The sequence below is a fragment of the Micromesistius poutassou genome (assembly GCF_964030765.1).
Source record: "Micromesistius poutassou genome assembly, chromosome: 22".
NCBI classification, from domain to species: Eukaryota; Metazoa; Chordata; class Actinopteri; order Gadiformes; family Gadidae; genus Micromesistius; species Micromesistius poutassou.
The window spans coordinates 8,579,192-8,603,107 of record NC_140292.1 but is presented as its reverse complement, the minus strand read 5'-3'; the positions used below and the strand labels follow the sequence as shown (position 1 = coordinate 8,603,107).

The window sequence follows — 23,916 nt, the reverse complement described above, 5'->3', positions numbered from 1 at the left end:
GGCAATGTGTATGATTTAGCCACACCCAGTAAAAAGACTCAATCACATTAAAGGGGTAGTTCGGATCATTTCCAAGTGAGCCAGTGTGGATTTATCAGTGGAGACCGTTTTCAACATGTTTCATTCAGTCCTTCTAGTTGCAGAAATCTCTGGTGCTAGGCTAGCGCAAGTCGAGGGGAACTGCTAGCCTGCCAATAAAAACAGCCACTCCACAGCACACCCGAGGCAAACCAATTATAACGCCTGACTATCGATGTAAATGTCTGTGTTGATAGAATAATGTTAGAAATAAAACTATCCTTGTGTTGCAATGATCGCATTACATTTTGAGGGACTACTTTCTAAGCAGCGGCGGAATTTCACTTTGCTCCGGTGTAGAAACCAATTCACTACAGCAGAACGTAAACAGAGAAGCGCACTGCAGGTAATATCAGTCCACCGCTGCCGTAGCCTGCTTCCATCTACAGGGATTATAAACTAAATGCAATGCGATGCAAGGGTAGTTTTTATTTCTAACATTATTCTATCAACACAGACATTTATATTGATGGTCTGGCGTTATAATTGGTGTGCCTCGGGTGTACTGTGGAGTGGTTAAAACAGTTTTTAATGGCAGGCTAGCAGTTCCCCTCGACTTGCGCTAGCCTAGCACCAGCGATTTCTGCAACTAGAAGGACTGAATGAAAAGTGTTGAAAACGGTCTCCAATGATTAATAACACACTGGCTCACTTGGAAATGAGGTCCGATGTCCAAAATTCCGAACTACCCCTTTAAACTAGTTGCATGTCTCCTCCTTGAGCCCTCAACAAGCCCCTCCCCCTCATACAGTGGCCAGCTGCAGCTGAGTGGAGGAGTTGCTGACTCGCAAGTCGTGTCACTCTCTCACCAGCAACAAAATCACTCTCAAGACAACTCAGAACTTTGAAGTTTCAGTTCGGAGATTCTGAATCCCAATGTTGTTGCGAGCAAGTCAACTCAGGGGAAAAAGAAAAACCATGGATACCCAAAAGAAGTTTGGCATATCATGGCTCATTGTTGACAATGTACACAACATATATGCAGCATCATTGTGTGCTTCTTTTGGAAATGAAGAAGAGAGGAGACGAACACTGGCTAGCTAATTTAATTAAGCAAATAGTTCAATTCCACCTTTTGCTAAATTCAGATAAAAATACAAACGATATAAACACATATTGCATAATTATATCTCCTATTTGGTGTTATAACATCTGCAAAATCTTTTATAGTCATTTAATGCCCGTTAACAAATTTTAGAGCTGTACTTTTAAGTCTGACCACCGTTCAATACATTTGAACAAGTCTGAGCTCATTTTTCCAGTGTTCCGAGTAGTCTTGAATCCGTTATCACACCTTCTGTGGTGTGGCTGTGCAGCTCTCTGTGGCACGAACTGACTCAGCGTAGCTCGGGGGGCCGTGAGTGGGAGGGGTTTGGGAGTGTCGAAAGTAAGATGAGACACGCCGCCTGCAGGACGTTCTTTGTAAACAAAAAGAGTCAAGGCCGGCTAGCCAGCATTTTTTGTTCTTGTAAAATATATCAGTTTATAAGATGTGATTTTATTGATAATAATAATTATTATTATAATAATAATTAAAATAATAATAATGAAAATCTGTATCGATCAGCGTTTACTACAGATATGTCTAGGTAATATGTCTTTGAGTATTGGAAAGTATTGCAACTTTAATAATACAAACTTTGAACATTGTTCAAAATGTGAAAGATTATATTGCTATAGAGAAGTGTATAAATTAATAAAGAACAAAAATGTATAAATGCATCAATTTTCTTGATTGATTATGAAGTGGCAAGTAGCCTATAATAAATATTGATGTGGTGCCTTTACAGGAAAGCATACACACACACAAACACATACACATTATATATATATATATATATATATATATATATATATATATATATATATATATATATATATATATCATATTATTGTCAAGAAATACATAATAATAAAACCACAAAGGACAGTAGACATACAATCAGATTATTATTCCTACACATTTAGTATTGAATTTTAGCATTTTACATGTATTGTAAAATGCTATAAGCGTTATTTGGAATCATGAGGGTATAATGGTGACTGGGCCTGAATGAACGCTTTGCCATGACCTGGGGTTTTACCAATGAGACAGTAAACAGCATATACAAAATGACATTGTCAGTCTCTTAAATGAGATGTGAAACTTGCAAACTTGACAAAGTTACAGACAGGGTGGATTTCTGCAACTTGTGAAAACAAAAGTCCCCACTAACGAAATCTCCTATGTATGTTTCACTTGGTAACCAAAATACTGTTCCAACTAAAATACAATTAGCCGTTTATAACCTAATCAAATAATATATTTATACATCCGTCTGTCTGTCTGATAGGCAGTGGCGCCAGACGGAGGGCAGAAATTGTATCAGGCTGGCCGTGCCCCCCCCCCCCCCCCATTGGGGGCACCATTGCTATGCCTTCTGGAGTTTTGTTGTCTATGTTGGTTTGGGATAGGTTTCTTAACGTTTCAATGTTTACCCCTTTGATACAATTCTTCCTCTCATAAATCGATCTATTTTGACATCTAAGCTAAGTATTCATCATTTGGATGTGGAATATCTGAACATTTGAAATTAGATTGCACAGAATTGTGAAGCGTGTTTGATGTATCTATCATTCAATAAAATATTACACTTTACAGTAGGGCATCGTGACGATTATTTACCAACTGCCACAGAGAGATAAGTCAAGCTCATTAAAAATTATAGAACTGTTTGCTTAGGGTGAATGCTATTCAAATTGTCTCCAGAAAGGTATCAAGTCAAAACAGAGTATGTTTGTATTCGTCTGCTCTTTAATTGAATTGAACATGATAATAAACGGTTGTTATATAGTGCTTTACAATCAGGGCGGTTGTTGTTAAACAGACAACAGGAAGACAGCACAAACACACAGGGGTGGATGGGGGAATAAGAGAAGGCAGTAGAGAATAGATGGGTCTTAGGGCAGGATTTGAAAACCGGGAGGGACTCTGAGTCTCTGGTGTCTAGGGGGAGGGAGTTCCAGAGCCTGGGAGCTGCCCTGGAGAATGCTTTGTCCAAAATACTGCAGTTTTCAAAAAGTTTGGACTTGGCGGTGGAGAGAAGGCTGGCTGAGGTGGATCTGAGGGACTGAGAGGGTTGGCTGGGGGGAGGAGGTTTGTGAGATATGGGGGAGCCAGTTGGTGGTGAAGGCCTATGTAGGTGAGGACCAGGATCTTGAAGTTGATTCGGTGGGCAACAGGAAGCCAGTGAGGGTCCTTTAGGACAGGGACGATGTGGTGCCAGGATTTGGTGTGAGTTAGTTGTCGGATGCATTCTGGACCAGTTGGAGTGGATTGATTGAACTGGCCCTGATGCCATAGAGGAGTGAGTTGAAGTAGTCAAGACAGTATGAGGTGATGATGTGGATCAGGGTCTCAGCAGAAGAGCATGTGAGGGAGGGCCTGATCTTTGCAGTGTTGTAAAGGGGGTAGAAAGTGTTTTTGACGACTTTGTGGATATGAGGTTTCAAGGGAGACGGTTGGATCAAGGATCACCCCAAGGCTGCGTGTCTGGGAGGAAGGGGAGACAGTGGGGCCATCAATGGTGAGAGTGGGGCAGATGATTCTGCTGAGGGTGGACTTGGAGCCAATGAGGAGTTCAGTTCTATCACTGTTGAGTTTGAGAAAAAAAATTGCATCCAGTTTTTTATTGCAAACAGGCAGGAGTCAATGTGAGAGAGGGGGTGGCTTATGGGGCGATTTGGTGCTGAGGCATATCTAAATGTCATCAGCATAGCAGTGGAATTCCAGGGAGAAATGGCAGAGAATCTGTCTGAGAGGGAGGATGTATATCATCATCATCATCTTTATTTGCCAGACTCAAAGTCCAAAAGAACACACACAACTACACATAAAAACAAGCATATAAATAAACAAGCAAACAAACAACAAACAAAAATCACAAGCATTTATAAAAGACATTCATACCAGTACTTCCACATTGGTGACTGGTACCTAATTCCACTGCAGCTGGGATTGATCAACAGAGTTATGTTGTTCTGTGACATATTCAAGCGACAGATCAATTTGTACATCAAATTCCTCAGCAGTGCTCTAAATGTGCTATATATAATGTAAAATATATAATGAGGAATGGGCCAAGTACAGAGACCTGGGGAACGCCTAGTGTGTCTGTGGATGAGACAGTGGAGTTGTTATGAATAGAGATGAAGTGTGATCTGTTGGAAAGGTAGGACCGGAGCCCGCTGGGTGCAGGGCCTTCAGTTCCGAGGTCTTCTAGTGAGCAAGATGTTGTGGCTCATGGTATTGAAGGCTGCACTCAGGTGGCGGAGGATGTCATTGAGTTCTTTGAGGGGTGCAGACGGGAAGGGTTCCAATAGGTTATTTTGATGCAGGTCGATTATAAGTTGTGTGGCAACGAGGCGTTCCAGGGTTTTTGAGAGGAAGGGGCGTTTGGAGATTGGCCGATAGTGGTTAAGGCAGGAAGGATCAAGACCAGGTTTTTTGAGGATTGGTGTGACTGCAGCAGTTTTGAAGATGGAGGGGACAGTTCAAAGGGACAGTGAGGAATTTAAAAGGTTAGTGAGGTAGTGGCATAGGACAGTGAGGCAAGACCGCAGGGAGCTGGGGAGGGGGCAAGGGAGCAGGTAGTGGACAGCAGATCTGAGAGATGGAGGGGATCTATAGATTCTACATATATAAGAAACATACGAGTAAAACTGTTTACTCCAATGGATGTAAACAGAATCTGAAATGGCAAAAGACCGGCCGACAAATATACGTGTTCATCTCGTTCCGGCGAGAGAGGGGCGGGGTTTTCCGTTACATGGTTTTGGGGGCGAGAGAGGGCGGGATTTCTCATAGAAACATGCCGTTTTCGTTGCATGTTTCGGTTGTTTTGTTTAATTCTTGGTAAAAAAAAATCAATAATTATTTTACCTGTCTTAATTATTATTATTAATGTCAGCTTCTTATTATTCTCGTTGTGAGGACTGTTAACCGGCATACACATCTCGCAGGAATTACGAGACCGGAAATTGCGTTCTATAAACCGGTATAACGCTATGATCTTCATGATCCTGCCCCCCCGACAAGAGTGCAGGAATACGCAGTGCATCTATTGGTTAACTAGGAAGTGGGCGGAGCAAAGAAAGTGACAGCATCTACATTGAACAACTTTGTTTGCTAGCTTGCTAACTTTGTATTGACTCATGGTGTATTGAAAGTATTTTCCGGGCTGTCTATCGGAGGTCACGCGGACTAAAAGGTAACAACAGAGTATTCGCAAAGGTTCCCTTGAATATTGCATTTGTAGCATAGCATGCTATCGTTGTATTTGTGTTATAACCAAGATGCAAATGGAAATTTGGCTGAGCTCTGATATATGTTAGCATAGCTAGTACTGTGCCCAGCCAGTCAGCTGGTATAGGAGCTCCTTCTGCCAACAAAACTACCGAGAAGGCGAGCTACCAACTATGTGCTACTCGTCAATTGCGTTGCTGTTGCGACATATGTACGAACACCGGCTAATCGGTCTAAAACAACAAGATACTGGTCCGGACAGAGCTCCAGCATCTCGGCCAAGCTGGAGTCTGTTGCTCCACTGTTAATGTGTCACTCACGGCACGTTTAGAGATCTCTAAGGACGTTTGAACGTTGTGTATCCCAGTGAGTGACGACGATCACAGCCAAACCAGGTTTACACCTCTTGTCTGATAGGATGACCTGCCAGGATGGCGAGCACGGGGAGCTCTGCGGGTGGACGAGTTCGGTAAGTAATGTTAACTCTAGACATCCAGAGGACTGCATTAGGATAATGACTAGCCTTCTATCAACAGTGTGAGGTGCAATCAAATGCATATGAATTCGGTTGGTTTGTTCGCTACATTGCTGTATCTTTACAGGTTTGGGCGAACAGCAGAAGTGAACTTAAAGCCAGGGTGCAGATGTTTGTGGAGGAGAGGATGCAGACAACTATGGTGTGTAATGTTTTGATGTACATTGAGTCATTTGGCAGAATGTATTTCATCCGGATTGCACAGCAGCTATAGGAAACGGATCAACACAACCACATCAATAGTAGTAGAGTAGCTAGCTTGTTGTTTTGGTGTTAACAGTCAAGTGTGTGATAGTTGGTGCATACCAACAAAGAACGATGGGTTCTATATCGATGTTGTATTCTTCAGAATACACAAGTCATAGAAAATGAAAGGAATACTGTGTACACGCTCTCCCCCGCATTCCATTAAAAACACTCAGTCTCTTAATACAATTTATAACTATGTCATTATCACAATTGAGTTTATGGCCATGAGGATTTTTCAAGACAAGCTTGTCCCTGTAACCCCCCCCCCCCCCCACCCCCACCCCACCCCACCCCTATATGGTTGTCTTCCTGTGACCGGTCTTTCACTGGATCTGGTCTTGTACTCGCAGCTCACCGGCGTGCTGATTGGAGCGGCGGTGGCCGTGTCTCTGATTGGCCTGGTGATCCTCTTCCTCTACAGAAGACACAAGCTGGCCCGTGAGTCTCCCTCTCTCTACATATCTGTCCATTTTTCCATGGTTCCCACGGGTCCTTAAAAAGTCTTAAAAAGTCATACTTTTTTTTGTTGTGAAATTTAAGGTCATAAATTGTCTTAAATTTACTGTAAATGTGCTGTAGGTATTAAATTTTGCAGTGGGTTATTTAATCTGATCAGGTGATTTGTTGTGTGCGAAAATTTCCCATTATAGTGTGTCTTTGATTAGGGCATTTCAGGAGTTTTACGTTACCATTACCTATTTAACCTGAAAGTAGCGCCGCTAGCCTACTGATGTCGTCACTCGTCACTAGCTGGTGGACATCAGTAGGCTAGCGGCGCTAGTTTGAAGATGGGACGGTGCAAATTTAATGAGAAATGGTTGAAGGAGGACAGGTTTCGTGGGTGGTTGGAGAAGATAGGTGACTACGAGGCAAGGTGCCGTTTATGCCGAAAGTCATTCACACTAGGGAGCATGGGAGTGAAAGCTCTTGAGTCCCACATGAGATCGCAGAAACATAAGCGATACCCCGTGGCTGCTAGCGGGACTACGCCGATGCCTGAATTGTTTCAACAAAGTGGAGCGGAAAGTTCAGTATCCGTGGCTACTGCTACTTTCACTCCAAATTAGGATAGGTTATTTTGAGGATGCACTAGAATGTTAAGTTTGATAGTAATGTCTTATTAATGACTCAATAAATTAATTTTTCTATCAAGTAATTATTTATTATTATTATTATTATTATTTTTTGTCTTAATTTATATTTGTGATGGTCTTAAAAAGGTCTTAAAATGTCTTCAATTTGACTTTAAAAATGGTGCAAGAACCCTGTTTTCGCTGTCTGCGTAAATGAGCCGAGTGAATGAGTGGTGGTTAGTTGTAGATCGTGGAGCTGTCTGTTGTCTACGACGGTGGCCGCTGTGGGCTACGCAGGTGACGTACCGGCGCATACCTCCATGGAGCTATGCAGCGGAAGTGTGCCTACAATTGCAAAAAAATAGCAGCAAAGGCTCTTTCTTGTTCTCTTGATGCAGGTGAGCGGCAGCCTGGTGTGCCCCATTACCGCTTCAGGAAGAGGGACAAAGTGCTCTTCTACGGACGGAAGATCATGCGAAAGGTCGACCTACTTCACACTCCCTTCCTCTCTTGTCCTCCAGGCAGGCCTCAGAAGATGCACGCTAAATGGATGTGCACATTTTAAGCTTTTTATTTGTCACCCATTATTGTAGTATTATTTTGTTTGCTTGTAAATGCTTGATTGATGAAAGAAACGGTCTAAATGCTTTGCTCAAGTCGTTTTCTGAGCAAACTATGAATAAATGCTATGGCTGATTTGCATACTGTTCACATTTGTCCCCATAATGAATGCAAGTAACCTGCACTACCTGTCTAACTTGCAATAATATATTTCTTTGCGACGTTTCGATGCTCCTGTTGCAGGTCTGCCACCGAAACGTCTGCAATAAAGTTTGTCTGCAGCTTTTGATCTATGCTCCCCTCTACACTCAGTCTCATGTAAACCTATGTGCGGAGGGCATGTCTGGGCTTTTCCTACTTCCCACTGAATGTAAGTCTCCTTTTGTGATGCAGGTTCAGACGCTGTCCGCCACGACCCCCGGTGCCCTGACCTCCACGTCCAAGCAACCTCAGCGCATACGCAAAAGGACCAAAGTGCTAAGCATAGCTCGCAAGTATGTCTCACATAGCCACACCTTGGGCTTGTCCATTCTCGTGTGTATGTGAAGGCCTACATTACATGGCACATGATCGTGTGTGTGATGTATATCTGCGTGTGTTGTTTTGACAGAATCCTCAGAATTCGTAAGGATCCGCCCACCCTACAGCCCAAGGAACCCCCACCCTCCCTACTGGAAGCCGACCTCACAGAGTTTGACGTTCAAAGCTCCAACCTACCGTCAGAGGTCCTCTATATGCTGAAGAATGTCAGGTAACTGTGTGTGTGTGTGTGTGTGTGTGTGTGTGTGTGTGTGTGTGTGTGTGTGTGTGTGTGTGTGTGTGTGTGTGTGTGTGTGTGTGTGTGTGTGTGTGTGTGTGTGTGTGGACATTGATCCTAGAAGGAGGGGACTGGTTGTTTTGTGCTCTCTCTGCTGTCGCTCTCTCTCTCTTTAACTCCCAAATAGTACCTACAGCACCTTTCTAAGTGACTTGATATAAAATAGCCTATACTGATCTCAACGTTCTTCATCCACACTCATCCATGAAACATGAACCTGTTTATGTGTGTTGTTTAGTCAATTTGCGATGTTGATCCTGTTTTAGTTTGCCTAGTATCACATAAAAGTACAAGTTGAACTAACTGAATAGATTAAATAGAAAAGCCTTCAACTTCAAAACTTAACTTTGCCAAATCTAAAAAGTGAAGTGCTTTCCACCACTGTGTCTATGATTTGGTGAATAACAATGCAATGCATTTTGTTGTCTCCCCATGGGGTTTGAAGAGTGCTGGGCCACTTTGAGAAGCCTCTTTTCCTGGAGCTCTGTCGTCACATGGTGTTGATTGAGCTGCAGGAGGGGGAGGAGCTTTGCCGACCGGGCGACGATGACGACAGCATCTACGTTGTCCAAGATGGCCGACTGGAGCTCCTCATTCATGAGAACGTATGTGGACGCAACAAATCTTAATTAGTTTTCATTATTTTTCACCGTTTTTTATTTTTTATTTTATTATAATTTTTTTACATATCTTTATGCATGCAAGTATAATTAATACATTTATGAATGAACTTTTTGGGCCGATCAAATTCACAGACAGAATTCTTAACAGACCGTTGTTAACAAAAATCCCTTGCTCATGGGGGACATTTTAACAAAATGCCTAACCATGTCTTCCCTTATTAGGCACAAATGCTTGATCTATACTATACACTACAGACCACAAACCACTAATCCACAGACATTCAACGTCTGACATAAAGCCTAACACGCATTAAAGCCACCATGTGATGTCAATTAAACACACATTTACTGTTCAGCATTCACCACTACCTGCCTGTTCCCTGCAGCCATCCAAGGATCATAATAGGTATTGTGTTTTATGTTTGGTCTGGCCCAGGACGGCACGGAGCCCGTGGTGAAGGAGGTTCTTCCCGGTGACAGTGTGCACAGTCTGCTGAGCATCCTGGACATCATCACGGTGAGTTGCTCTCTCTCAGCGGCCCCACACCACAGCCACTGCCCTGCATCTTCCAATTTTGACCCTGTCCTGTTCTCTGAGACTTAAGCTCCTTAATTTTGCCATTGTCTCCAGTCCACTCTCTTTCTATAAGGATAGTGTGACTATTTGGTTTGGGTGGGGGAGGCGGATGCTTTGACTGTGAGAACTGCAAAACAATGAACAGGGGAACATTTGTTATTTTTCGGACACTATTTAACTTACCGGTCGTAGCGCGTCACAGACAACAGATCAGAATCCTGTTGGAATCGAGCTGAAATATAAGTCAACAGTCACAAGTGGCCACTTTCCTCTTTCATCCAGGGTTACCCCGCTCCCTTCAAGACGGTGTTGGTGCGAGCGGCGTCCCGCTCCACCGTACTGCGTCTGCCCGCGTCGGCCTTCCAGTCCGTGTTCGACAAGTACCCCGAGACGCTTGTCCGCGTCATTCAGGTAACCCCCTCATCCACCTGTACACATTTAAAGCTGCACTATACTTCAGTAATATCGTCAACCTGGATGAGTTTAAAGCTGCACTAAAACGTCAGTATCTGGACAGGTTGAAAGCGACACATCCATAACCCGTTACAAGATATGTGTATACAGTATAAGTGTTTAATGCTGCACTACACATCATTAGCCTGTTACATGATATGTGTATTAAAGCTGAACTAACGTCAAGAAACCCTTTACATGATATGTGTGTATTGTTCAAAGAATGCAACACCAATAATGATAAAAACATTTGACCTGTTCTGGATGTAGTGATAAAGTGACATAGAACATGTTTATTGTTATGTTACATTATGTTTTTTATGTTACTAGACTTTTACTACTTTTTTAAGGGTTTGGAAAAATGTGTACTAAAATGTTAAAAAATTTAATTGGCTTGCCCTGTTGGACTTGTAGATCATTATGGTTCGCCTTCAGAGGGTCACCTTCCTGGCACTGCATAACTACCTGGGCCTCACCACTGAGCTCTTCAATCCGGTAAGACACACACACCTCATGGTGTTGCATGGGGATTAGCTGAAGGGGTCTGAAGACATTTTCTCTTCTTGAGACATTCCTAGAATGTTACCTTGAAGTACCGGAGGAAAAGGGTGGAGGCCCACCCATGGGAGAACATAGTCAGGACTTTGTTGATCCAGTCTTTTCCTCGTATTTTTCAAATACAATCAGCTGCTCCGGGCCGCAGCGTGAAACCAGAAGCAAAATAAATAGAAATAGACCCTCCTCTTCAGCGGAAAGAGGAAACGGTCCTGGGGTGTGATACTGGTTCTATATCTGGTATCGACGGAGCGTTCCACGGAGCCAGAGCTATCATACCTTTAGTTGTTTTTATTGTAAGGGAATGCAGTTGTTTGTTTTCTTTCAACTTGCCCCTAAGCATCTTTTCTTCTCTACAAATGATATCAATACCGTTTTAGGCATCTCTTGAAGGTTCCTTCATGTCAGGCCGGTTTAATCAGATTCCCGTTTAAATCTCCATAACCCTGACAGTGTGTTTGCATCCAGTGCAAACCGGTTGACCCCCGAAATGAGACGTACTGATAAAATGTCACTCACTCACTCACTCAGCCCTCATGATAACCATCCTAACAAGAGTCGAAAGACTCTTAAAGACACCCCCTCACCAACCTGGGTGGTCCTCCTGTTGGTCCTTTACCCTGCCCCCCCACCAGGAGCGGCAGGCCGTGCTCCTCTCCAACCTGAGCCGGCTGACGGGGGGCGAGGCCAGCCCCAGCAAGATCTCCCGCCGTCCCGACACCCAGACCCCCGGCTCCGCAGAGGCCCTCCCTGAAGCAGGTCCGTGGAGCCTCTTTTCATGTTGAGCACATAGACCATGCGCATGTATCCCGCACTTATGAGCTGTGTCTACATCACTCATCACCTGGGTCTGGAGCTGGTCGATTTAGTGACATCTGATTCTGATTGCGATCTGAGCTTCCCACGATTTAAAGTAGAACTCTGTTTAGAAATGTGGTTTTCCCTTTTTGGAGCAAACCAAACTTGTTTCAGAGATATTGAAGCATTCAGTGCCAAAAATTCCATTCAAATCCTTATTTAGCCATAATATCAATGAATAATTGGCTGTATAATCCTGATCCCATTCTTGGTGCAAATAATCATGATTAATGTTTTTCCCAAGACCAGCTTTCCCTAGGTTGGTGGTTCCCTACTCTTGGAAGTATTGAAAGTCTGTGTTGTTTCAACCAATCATACCGCCTCCAAACTGCTCATAGACCCTAGGGCAGTGTTTCCCAACCTTTTATCTTTAGGTGTGCCACTAGATTGTCATCAAGGATGGACCACCTCATATGCAAATAGTTAAAAAGAGATATATACACATCCAGTGACTGAGCAAATAGTGCCAGCGCCCCTTTAACACACATTTATTACTGCAAAAGGACCATAGCAGATGGGAAACAGTGGAAAGACCAGCTGCCACCTTCACACGGTGTTGAAAAACACCGCCCTAGGGTACTGGTTCCAATGATTGGGAATCACTGACCTGGCCTACATAGGTCAACACACTAGCCTACATATGAATACAATCGTGTTGTTCAAGAAGAACTAGAAGATGATCTTATTCTTCTGCCCTTTTTGTTCCTGTTCGGCTTGATAGACGGCGGACAACAGGATAATAATCCACACAGGAAGAGGCGTTCCATCACCTTCCCGTTTGACAGCACAGGTGAGGAAGGCCTGTGGTGCGTTGGCCGTCAAAAACCCACGAGCAAGGGGCTCTTGGACTTGAACTACTGGTACAGAGGTACTGGGGCTCGGGTCCCATGCAGTGGTTCAACACCTTCACATAACTGACCTGGACGTGAGCACTTGCGATTAAACATCGGCATTAGCATGTTCACTGTGCTTCCATTGAATGTACTGGGTTACCCCTCAGCTGTACCCTCAAAGTCTCTCTCGCTGGTTCGTAGGACTTGTACATCGTGACTTCATACCGCAATGACTGCCTCCAATTTGGTCTCATAGGAGCCTTGGAATATGTTCGTTATTGTGTTGGTAGTAATGGCGTTTTGGTTATTCTTATAATTAATAGTAATTAATAGTAATTAATAGGGAAATGGTTGTCATTATGGCGAGACATTGTGCTTTAGACTGCTACAGCTTACTCTTGTTAGACTAAAGAACAAAGTGTTCATTAGTCTGGATTATGGTGTATTTGTAGCAAAAAATCCCTTGATGCATTATGATTTACAAGCCCTCATAGTAAACCAGAGTCTATTTTCGCATTTATTTTCTTTAATGCGCTCAGTTGAAATGGTAATGGAAGTTGAAGCAATACTGATGATGATACTGAGACCAATGATGATGATGATGATGATGATGATGACGACAATTTAAACGTCCGAATTGAAATACAGATGAGTTCACGGTGAGTTGAAGGTGTGTGCTCTAACGCTCCGCTCTGTGAACAGGGCACCCCTCAGGGCATGACCTGGGAGTGGACTCTGACTCTGGGTCCAAAGGCGCCACTGATGAACCATCACCCACTTCATATAAAGTAGGAGCCTCCTCCTCCCCCCCATCACTGCCTCCTTTACACGTTCCGACGACCCACTTCCCTCCGCACGCATTACGTTAAGACCATTATTCAACTAATACCCTTGAAGCTTAGTGTGCCATCTAATTATCACATTAGAAACACACACACACACACACACACACACCATCATTGTTTTTGTTTGGTATAATTAAATCCTCGAGTGATTGCTGAATGTAAAGAAAACACACGAACCATTCAAACTATCCATAAATCGTCAGCCAAGCAGTGATTTCGGTGCATGACTCCAATTGAACGCGTGTGCTGTGAATCTTCTCAGCCCCGCAGCACCCCCAAGAAGAGCGGGGCCACGGACGGACCCCCGGCGGACGTGTTCCTCTACTCAGGCTGCAGGGGGCGCTCTGACGACGTCTACAGCAGCAGGGAGGTCTTTGAGGCGGCCAAGAGAGACCTCCTGGGCATCTTCCAGCTGCAGGTACAAGGATGGAGGTTGTAAAAATAAAATCCATTGTAATGTGAAAGTGACCATTGTTTGGCGAGGCGTGAAACGGATCACTATTCTGTAGAGTTTAGAGATGAATGCGGGGGACATTAAGCATCAATCATGTTTTATATCGATTCTCTTTCACTGCGCCCTCATTTACTTATTATTTCACGGTTCACACATCAATAACCGCCAAAAAGTTCTGTCTTGGATTTTCAGTCTTTTTTTTATTGTTTCCTCTGCTGTAGGACCCGGGTCTGCTGGAGAACAGAGTGACCCTCCACCACGTAGAGGCTGGGTCTGTGGTGGCCCATCAGGGGGACCAGGTCAGAGCAGCCCCTCTCATTGGTCCTTTGCAGTCTACGTCCCGCCTAATGGTTAAAAAAAAAAATAAATACAAATCAATTCCAATATATCGTTTTTGTTTATTGCCTTCTGGAACTTTTCGTTCCACGCTGCTAATATGAATCGGGTACCGCCGCTTCACGCTCGCTATTTCACCTCCTGCCCTCCCATCTGAAGTTTGCGCGACATGAGTGTCACATGACTGCAAACAGCCTCATATAACCAACTCAACCCCCATGTCGCATAGCAACTCCACTCTTGTGTGAGTTCCAGATCCGATTAGAACAACTCTCCCTGTTGCCATCTCGTCACTTCAGGGAGGGAGCGTGACTGTAGCAATCGTGGTGTGATACTTCATGATGCACAGCCATTGCCTCTTGTAGTGACAAGCAAACAGAGGCAATGGCTGTGCATCATGAAGTATCACACCACGATTGCTACAGTCACGCTCCCTCCCTATTTATTTGAATCAAATGAAACTACAAGATGCAAAAGATTGCGACTCCAAAAAAAGTTTTACCCTGAAAAACCAAGTAATTAGTCCATCAAACGTTGCTGGGGATTACACTAATCCTTTTTACCTCTGCAAAGGACGTTCTGTGCATTTTCCATTGGTAAGACCAAAAGACAAAGACAAATCTAAATCGCAATAAATAAATTACCTTTTAGCGTTTTTTCAGAGTTTATCGTCGCTTTTTTTGTCTTCCAATTACGGCGATAATACGGTGTGTCTACTCTGACGCACTGCAGGTCACTCTGAATGGAATGGTGTACATGATGAGAAGGTGGTTATCTTCTCAGTACGGTCTCAGCCAAACGAGTCAGTTATTTAGAAGTGAATGTGTGTACACTTTTAAGAAGGCGAGTTTACTTTTGTCCTCATGTTTATTCTTTCCATCCAGGCTTGCTCAGTTGGCAGCAGATGTTTAAACGGTTATGTTTAGACCCCAACCATTTATTAATTGTCCACTGTTTGTTCACTGCACAAGAGTAGAAAATAAGGGGCTTCACTGGTGTCACTATGGTATAAATACAGCGTATAAAGTACAGTACAGGGAATAAATACTGCATTTATGTCTTCTCAAGGCCACGTTTGTCTGTCCACCTACTGCAGAGTGGGAGGGGAGGATAGGGTGGAGAGGAGGGAGGGAGGGAGGGAGAGAGAGGGAGAGAGGGATAGGCAAGGGAGGGGAGCTGTGTAGGGGAATTGAGGCAGTAAACGTAAAGAATGGTGTGTGTGTGTGTGTGTGTGTGTGTGTGTGTGTGTGTGTGTGTGAGAAAGAGTGAATATAAAGGGCTGCCAAGGTTGCACCTTCCTTTACCTCCTATGTGAGGATTGGATTGAGGCTAAAGCACAGCAGTTGGTTTGTGTGTGTCACAACAGACATAGATATATTTCACATAGATACATCATTCATAATTGCGTCCGTCTCATGTGCTGAGAGGAAAGCCATTCTGTGGATTGATTCATACGGTCCAGAGTGAGTGGGCACCATCAACAGCCATTGTCTTTAGATTTGTCTTTGTTATTCGTACCATTTCTGCAAATATTTGAGTGTGCTATCGACTTTTAAATCAAGGCCACTCAATTCCAACATGCACTCTACTAATTTGATCATATTATCAGAGCTTTCTCTATCTGCTTTATGAAGAACTGCACCTTGGTGCAAAATGGCCTCTGTCTGAGTGGATCTCAAGTCCTTCCAAACCGTCCTTCTTGAGTGCCCCCAAAAAGTCCTAATGGGAATCTGTTCAACAGAAATTTGGTTAAATCGGTTTTGTGACTGAAGTGTGTTTTCACTTGAGCATCACAATGCGCTCAGAGAAACCTTTTTGTCCTCGGAGACGCACGCATCTTAATATCTTTATGAAGGACTTATTAGGTTGGCGTTGTGAGGGTTTTTATTTCATTTTTTGATCCTCTCTCTAAGCTGTTTATGAGGCTGGCACACAGCCAGGTGTATGGCTCAGCTCGCATAAATGACTATCTCCCTGGTGATGCCCTTATTCTGCAACTCAAATGAATCCTTCCAGGTTAAAACACAGCGGGTGATGACCTAATTTCCTCGGCTCCAGTCCTGACCAGTGAGTCAATAGAGTGTGCATTTCCCTATCAGTATTCAGGGCCGACAATTTCGGAGTCTAGGGAGTTTAGATAATGGCCGCATATTTCAGGCCACACTTCTATCAAATCTCTTCCATCCGATAAACTCCTTCCTCCTTTCCTCACAAGTGTCACATGATCAAGTGATGGACTGTGGGTCCTTTTTTTATCACTCAATGATTGCTTTCTCATGTCTTCACTCCCCACCTCTCTCCCTTTCCCCTTCCCTCGTTCTCTCGTATCATCCCTTTCATTTACCCTCTCTCTCCCTTTCTCTGTCTGTCTGTCTGTCTATCTAATCGTCTCTCTGTCTCTCTATCTTTATCTCTCTCTCTATCTTTATCTCTCTCCCTGTTTATATCTCTCTCTGTCTCTATCTCCATCTGTGTCTCTCTGTCTCTGTCTGTCTGCATGTCTAACTCTCTCTCAATCTTTATCTCTAACTCGATCTTTATTGCTCTCTGTCTGTCTGTCTCTTTCTCTGTTTCTCTGTTTCTGTTTCTCTCCCTCTTCCTCTCCCTCTCCCTCTCCCTCTGTCTCTCTGTCTCTGCTCCCCCAGGAGGTGAGCATCCAGTTTGTGATCTCGGGCTCCCTGCACGTGTTCCAGAGGATGGTGGACCGCGAGGAGGAGTCGTGTCTGTTCGTCACCTTCCCCGGGGAGCTGGTGGGCCAGCTGGCCGTGCTGACCGGGGAGCCCCTCATCTTCACCGTGCGCGCCCAGCGCGACTGTCGCTTCCTCGCCATCTCAAAGAGCCACTTCTATGAGTAAAGACACACACACACACACACACACACACACACACACACACACACACACACACACACACACACACACACACACACAGAGCGACTCACACACACAGAGCGACTCACACACAATGACCGTTGGGGAAACACCACCGCTGGGATCACAACATGTCAGCTGTGGGGTTTTGTAGTATTTTGGATCGGATTCGACTTCCTTTTTCTTTAATGAATGAACACGAGGATGACAATACTATTCAGCTTCCGTCTATTCGTATCATTATCATCATCACACTATAGTTTCATATTAGTTTCACTATAGTTTCATATTTTATTTGTCATTTCGATATAGTAGGGTTCAATTGTATAGTGGTAATGTAAATGTAAAGCTACTGTGTGTGTGTGTGCCTGCCTGCGTCCTGCAGGATCATGCGGGTGGAGCCCAAGGTGCTGCTGAACATCGCCCACACGGTGGTCCGCAGGATGTCCCCGTTCGTGCGGCAGATAGACTTCGCCCTGGACTGGGTGGCGGTGGAGGCCGGCAGGGCGGTCTACAGGTAGGCCCCGTCCCGCCACGCCGCGTTCCACCCCCGCCTCGCTCCGCGTGGACACGGTTCCCCTAGTTTCAGTCGCTCCTGAGTGTCCTCGTTCATCGCTTTCTGGGGATAGTGTATCGTAAAAAAAAAAAAAAGATGGATAATACAGTTGTTCAGTTTGTTGTTCACGTTTATCCAGAGCATCTACGGTATCATGTCCTCAAGGTGGTCCCACTGGGACATGAACACAATCATTTACACCAGTCTTTAGATTTACATAAGTGTATTCTTATTTGTTCTGCCAAAAAAAACGTTTATTTTATCCCGTTTTTGGCTTTTGTTTTGTTGATTTTATAGTCTGTGTGTGCGTGTGCGTGTGCGTCTCTCAGGCAGGGCGAGAAGTCGGACAGCTCCTACATCGTGCTGAGCGGTCGCCTGCGCTCCGTCATCCAGAAGGACGACGGCAAGAAGGAGCTGACGGGGGAGTACGGACGGGGAGACCTCATCGGCGTGGTAACCACACAAAACAAATGGGTTACTGTTCTTGCTGCTCAGACTTTGGATGAATCATCTGGAGTTTAGACTTTCGATGAATCATCCAATGTTCGATGGCAGGCGAGCTCCAATCTGGGTGAACCCAGTGGTTTTACTTTCGTGTCATATTTGATTAGACTCTGTAGGCGTCTAATTGGGGAACACAAAATCAGCCAGCGGGAGCAGACTGTGGAAAGGTGTCTGTAAAGGATTCAAATCAACACCGTGTACACGGTGTACACATTGTAGAATCACACTTATCCAAATCCCCTCCTGGAAGAGTTTTCTTCGCTAGAATGTCTCCGTAACAAAACAGGTTTGTTATTTGTTTCCTCCCCAGGATCTATGCCAACCCCCCCCCCCCCCCCTAGATGATTTGCTGTGACATAGGACTGTTGGATCAGAGGTTCTGCTGTAACATAGTATGACTGCTGGATCAGAAGTTCTGCTGTAACCAAAATAGGACTGCTACGGTGTGCGGCGGATTTCATATACAACAGCGCAGCTATAAACGCTGATAACGGTCACACAGTGACGGTACTAAAAAAGTTTCATAAAGTTGGCATGGGACGTAACTATGGGGATAAGAGGTTCTTTCCTAAAACTCTCCCAAAACACATTTTTTCTTAAATCCTATAGTGTTCAAATTCCATCTGAAACACTGGGTTCACTGGCTCTTCATACCACACGTGGAGAATAAATAGAAGTAGACAGAAGTATATGTGTTTATTCTACTTCGTTTAAGAATGCTTGATTCTGATTGGCTGGGAGGAGGGCATTAACCCGGCAGGTTGCCTGCTGACTGAGCACAGCGTCATCAAATAATAGATCAATACGCCGCTTGTATTTTTTTTCTATCACAGAAAAGTCAAACATGAGGTCCATTCAAAAATAAACCTTGTTTAAAAAAGTTTCTAAAATGTGTCGGAAATCTATCGGAGGGTCAGTCGATGCATAGTTTCGCAAGCGAGATACAATGTAGCAACTTCGTTATTAAACTAGTGATCAGATGCAGCCTTGTGTGGTTGCTATAGAAACTAATAAGCTACAGCTGAGCTAACGGGGAGCATACCTATGTTCCCCGGGTCCTATGTTCCCCGGTGGGTTGTTTTTCGTAGACGGAATTCGGGAAAAGTTCTGCCTCAAGTGCTAGGATTGGACAGGCAAACTCACACGCTGACTCCTAACCATAACCATAACCGTAACCCTCACCCTAACCATAACCATAACCGTAACCCTAATATTCATGATTCTTCCGGATTCCACCTACGAAAAATTTGCTAACGTTATTCACCGTAGTTCTAAAGGGGACTACTTTTTGAGGGAGATGAACTCAAACAGAGTATACATTTATTAAGCATGCAATACGAATAAGAAAAAGCAGAATTATTAAAGTATTTGAATTTTTTTATTATGTTGGCAAGCAAGAAGTAGAATAAACGGGATAATCACCTCAAGGCAGGGCAATAAACCCTCGACTTCGTCTTGGGCGGTAAGCCGTCCACTAGCCGGGCATATCAAACTGTTTATTGCCCTGCCTCTCGGTGATTATCCCTTACTTATTAATACGATGTAACCTTAAACCTTTCATGATCAAAATAAATCGCTGACACCGTCAAAAGTTGTTATTTAGCTAAAGTCCATCCTGTCAGAAAGTCCATTAGAAAATCTCTTCGCCATCCCTCACCCACTCCTCTGGTGGCTGATGTGGCCTGCAGCTCCGCGCGGATGCTAATAATAAGGCACGGGCGTCCGGGTGCCATGGTAACTGTTACCGTGGAGGCTCAGTTCCAATGCCAGTGACGCTGGAAATTAAGACGTTTATGAAAGGTGGACCGCACTCTGAGATAGGTGTAGCCTCTCTTGACGTCATCGCTCCCTCCCTGTTTCGATCAGATGTTTTGGTTTTGCATGTTTTTCGTTTTTCTTTTTTCTTTTTTGGAAGTGTCGTGACACAGACTGTCGGGGGATATTTATGGATGTTACAAAAATCGAAGCTCCGTGTGAACGCAGGGTTATGATTAGTGTTGTGGTCGCCGGTATTTTGTTACTTGCTATTGATTTCGGTGCAAAGTACCTGAAGTTAGGGCTGGCGTCATTTCCCTCCGTTCCTCTTGCGCTCCACATTGACTCCAACACGTCATTTGATTTGCTTCACATGATTATCGGATTGTCCTCTCCCTCTGCTCCTTGTCTGTGTAAGGCAAACAAATTGTTAGAATATAGTTTGCACGGCAGAAGACCAATGCAACAGAATGCCGCCTACTTTATTCTAACAAGATTTATTTGAAAACCTACAACATTCAATATATTTAATCAGATCAGCTTCTGCCGAATGGAACACAGATGGTACTTTATTTGAGTGATGTCGTTTAATAACAGAACCACGGAAGTGTGTCGCCGTTCCCCAGGTGTCATGTTCACACCTGCTGTTGTTGTTGTGATCCAGGTGGAGGCCCTGACCAATCAGAACCGAGCCACCACGGTGCACGCCGTGCGGGACTCTGAGCTGGCCAAGCTGCCGCAGGGCGCGCTGAGCTCCATCAAGAGGAAGTTCCCTCAGGTAGGCGGGGCCTCAGGGGAGCTGGTGGGTTGGTCTGGTGTTCCTCAGGTAGGCGGGGCCTCAGGGGAGCTGGTGGGTTGGTCCGGTGCTCCTCAGGTAGGCGGGGCTTAGGGGGAGCTGGTGGGTTGGTCTGGTGTTCCTCAGGTAGGCGGGGCCTCAGGGGAGCTTGTGGGTTGGTCCGGTGTTCCTCAGGTAGGCGGGGCCTCAGGGGAGCTGGTGGGTTGGTCCGGTGTTCCTCAGGTAGGCGGGACCTCGTACGAACTGGTGGGGACGGTCTGGGGTCTTGGGGGGGGGGGGGTTATGGGGTCTGGTGTCTGGTGTCTGGTGTCTTGTGTCTGTGGCATGGCTGGAGTCCGCTCTGCGAGACCACTGGAGAACTTAACTTTATAAAAAAGAAAAACGTAATTATAAAAAACATACAATTTTACGGTTTGTAGAATTTATCATAAATGTTTGATCATTGACAGCAGGAGGTAATTATACAAAGTCTAACTAGGGTCACTTTCCCATTTAATTTTATAATCACTTTAAAAAAAAAAAAATTTTGTAAAAAATAAATCAATAGGGATGGGATATTGCATGGTACACATGCAAATTAAGTTCCCTTCCGTTGTGGTGCTTAAGGTTTGTGTATGATTCAAATTGCATGTATGTGCGGTATAGAAATAACAGATTAGAAATAGCTCAACCCAAAAAACTGTTCAGTTTGTTGCTCATAAGGCTTCTACTCACAAGTTGAAAGCATTGTTTCCTATGTTGGTTCTGTCGTTGTGGATGAAGATGCCGGCAGAGCCGATAACATCCTGCACTGCTCTGCATTTCAGGTTGTCACCCGTCTGATTCACTTACTGGGCCAGAAAATCCTCCAGCAAGTCAATGGCCCCCTGACAGGTAGGTGTGTGTGTGTGTGTGTGTGTGTGTGTGTGTGTGTGTGTGTGTGTGTGTGTGTGTGTGTGTGTGTGTGTGTGTGTGTGTGTGTGTGTGTGTGTGTGTGTGTGTGTGTGTGTGTGTGTGTGTGTGTGTGTGTGTGTGTGTGTGTTCTTATCTTCAAGTGATAGATGTTTGTACTGCAGAACACCGATGTGCAGCCGTGTGTACACCCCTGGCTGCTGAAGAGAATCACTTGCACTCTGTCTCTTGTCGAGTCAACAGTACATAGTGGGGCCTTCTATCAAGGTCGAGTGGAGAGAAAACAACACGTGTTGTTCTCTCTCCGTCTTTCTGGCTGTCGACACACTCTCCTAGTTTAGCTCATTTTGTCAGAGCCCTGTAAACCAACACAATGTGTGTGTCCATCTTTGTGTGGGTGTGTGTGTGTGTCTCTGTGTGTGTGTGTGTGTGTGTGTGCATGCGTGTGTCTGTATGTTTGTGGGTGTGTGTGTGTCTGCATGTGTGTCTGTTTGCACATGTGTGTGTGTGTGTGTGTCTGTTTGCGTGTGTGTCTCTGTATGTGTGTGTGCACATGTGCGTGTGTGTCTGCGCGACCCTCAGCCCGCAGCCTGGCCCTTCACACCCCAGGAAGCAAATGGGACGCGGGTAACCAGGCCTCCAACCTGTGCACCGTGACGGTGCTGCCCGTGTCGGAGGAGGTCCCGCTCACCGCCTTCACCCTGGAGCTGCAGCTCGCCCTGCTGGCCATCGGTGAGCTCCGCTCAGAGGTCAACCGGAGGGTTCTGGAGACTGTACGGGCGGTCGTACCGTTTGTACTCGCAGGGAGAGATACAGGTTATGGTGTCAGAGAGGATTGATTTAGATGTGACTTGTAGAAGGCGTTTCGTCCCACGCACGTTGACCAGAAGAAAGCTAAAGTTGCTGGCCAAGATCCGCTGAATGTTGTGGGAGAAACAACAAGCACAAACATTAGCCTAACCTAACACAAACTAACCCATTTATGGTACAGGATTGTTATTTTTGATTTGTATGTAACCAGGTTTGTGTAATTGCGATCACAGCTCATTTCCAGACAAGACGTTGCACCTCGGCCCATTAGGATGGGCCATTAGGATGGGTGTTGTTGGTCCAGGCCGGACCTCGGGCAGTGATCAGGTTGACTGTGTGTTGCAGGTCCCACTCTGCTGCTGAACAGTGATTACATCAAGCAGTGTCTGGGGGCCGCCGCTCTGGACAGGTGAGATGATCGCTATTCATCTCACCTCCCTGCTTTGTGCGTGAATACGCTCTCTGTAGCAGCCTTGTTCCGTCTGTTGTCTTGGGTGTCACCTCTCTCTCTCTCTCTCTCTCTCTCTCTCTCTCTCTCTCTCTCTCTCTCTCTCTCTCTCTCTCTCTCTCTCTCTCTCTCTCTCTCTCTCTCTCTCTCTCTCTCTCTCTGATATTGCATTCACTTCAGGTGCTTGAGTTTACTATTAAGCTGCCGGTCATGAACCACTCACACACACACACTCACATACTGTCCGTCTGTCCTCAGCGTCCACGAGTACCGTCTGTCCAGCTGGCTGGGACAGCAGGAAGACATCCACCGCATCGTCCTCTACCAGACGGACAACGGCCTCACGCCCTGGACCCAGCGCTGCATCCGCCAGGCCGACTGCATCATCATCGTGGGTCTGGGGGAGCAGGACCCCGCCGTGGGGGAGGTAAGGGGGAGGGGGGGGAGCACGACCATGACCCTACCGTGGGGGAGGTAAGCGGGAGAGGGGGGGAGCACGACAGCACGACCAGATCCCTGGTGTTGGAGGAGAGGGCGGTTTGGTGAGGCAGGACCCTAGTGGGGAAGCAGAAAGATGAGAAGAGGGGTGGATGGATGTCTGTGTCAGAGTAGATTGGTCACTCTTCCAAGGAATCAGAGATAAGGGGGATGTTGGACTGGACACTCGGAACGGGGTGGGGGGGGGGGGCTGGTTGGGTGGTGTAGTTGCCGGTGTGCTGCTCCCAATATCCGCAGGCTACCTGCAGGCCTCTACCTGGAGCATGGCGCGCCACCACTCTGCCTCCTCCTTGTTCTTAAAGACGCCTGTGATCCAGAGGGAGGGAGGTGTCTTCTAAAGTGCTAAGCTAGTGTTCCCAAAACCAGCCCCACATTTTTTTTTTACATGTGGACGCTTTAGAAGGTAGCTTAGAAGGAGAGTGTTGACCTCAGTGAGGACACAATCTCTGGACGTTTTTTGTTTCACACGTCCCTTCGTCCTCAGGAGAGCTGCCAAAGGGGAAGTCAAGCCCATGGAGAAATGAGAAATGAAACCGTTGGCAGTTGGACACTTTTGTTGGTACAATTGTAAACCTGGACGTGGTGGTGGATAGATTGTGGTTTGGATCACATGGTGTGCACGTGGAAGCAAGCGGTTCAAGGGGCTTGGGTCATTGG

At 45.4% G+C, this 23,916-nt stretch overlaps 1 protein-coding gene across 2 annotated transcripts in view; it reads left to right on the top strand.

The window, feature by feature from the left end:
• The first annotated feature begins 5,207 nt into the window (after window positions 1-5,207).
• Window positions 5,208-23,916, top strand: part of LOC311367982 (patatin-like phospholipase domain-containing protein 7) — a 33,451-nt gene continuing 14,742 nt past the window's right edge. For both annotated transcript variants that reach the window (XM_084486852.1, XM_084486853.1), the window contains exons 1-24: window positions 5,208-5,327; window positions 5,780-5,831; window positions 5,965-6,039; window positions 6,497-6,584; window positions 7,618-7,700; window positions 8,174-8,274; window positions 8,391-8,531; window positions 9,043-9,202; window positions 9,657-9,737; window positions 10,080-10,208; window positions 10,665-10,745; window positions 11,441-11,564; window positions 12,385-12,453; window positions 13,199-13,284; window positions 13,604-13,759; window positions 14,017-14,094; window positions 16,777-16,982; window positions 17,387-17,518; window positions 17,887-18,010; window positions 20,481-20,594; window positions 21,419-21,485; window positions 22,086-22,235; window positions 22,659-22,722; window positions 23,020-23,188. In XM_084486852.1, coding sequence (XP_084342978.1) covers window positions 5,781-5,831; window positions 5,965-6,039; window positions 6,497-6,584; window positions 7,618-7,700; window positions 8,174-8,274; window positions 8,391-8,531; window positions 9,043-9,202; window positions 9,657-9,737; window positions 10,080-10,208; window positions 10,665-10,745; window positions 11,441-11,564; window positions 12,385-12,453; window positions 13,199-13,284; window positions 13,604-13,759; window positions 14,017-14,094; window positions 16,777-16,982; window positions 17,387-17,518; window positions 17,887-18,010; window positions 20,481-20,594; window positions 21,419-21,485; window positions 22,086-22,235; window positions 22,659-22,722; window positions 23,020-23,188 — 2,529 coding nt within the window. In that variant the 5' untranslated portion in view covers window positions 5,208-5,327; window position 5,780. The remainder of the gene's footprint in view (window positions 5,328-5,779; window positions 5,832-5,964; window positions 6,040-6,496; window positions 6,585-7,617; window positions 7,701-8,173; window positions 8,275-8,390; window positions 8,532-9,042; window positions 9,203-9,656; window positions 9,738-10,079; window positions 10,209-10,664; window positions 10,746-11,440; window positions 11,565-12,384; window positions 12,454-13,198; window positions 13,285-13,603; window positions 13,760-14,016; window positions 14,095-16,776; window positions 16,983-17,386; window positions 17,519-17,886; window positions 18,011-20,480; window positions 20,595-21,418; window positions 21,486-22,085; window positions 22,236-22,658; window positions 22,723-23,019; window positions 23,189-23,916) is intronic.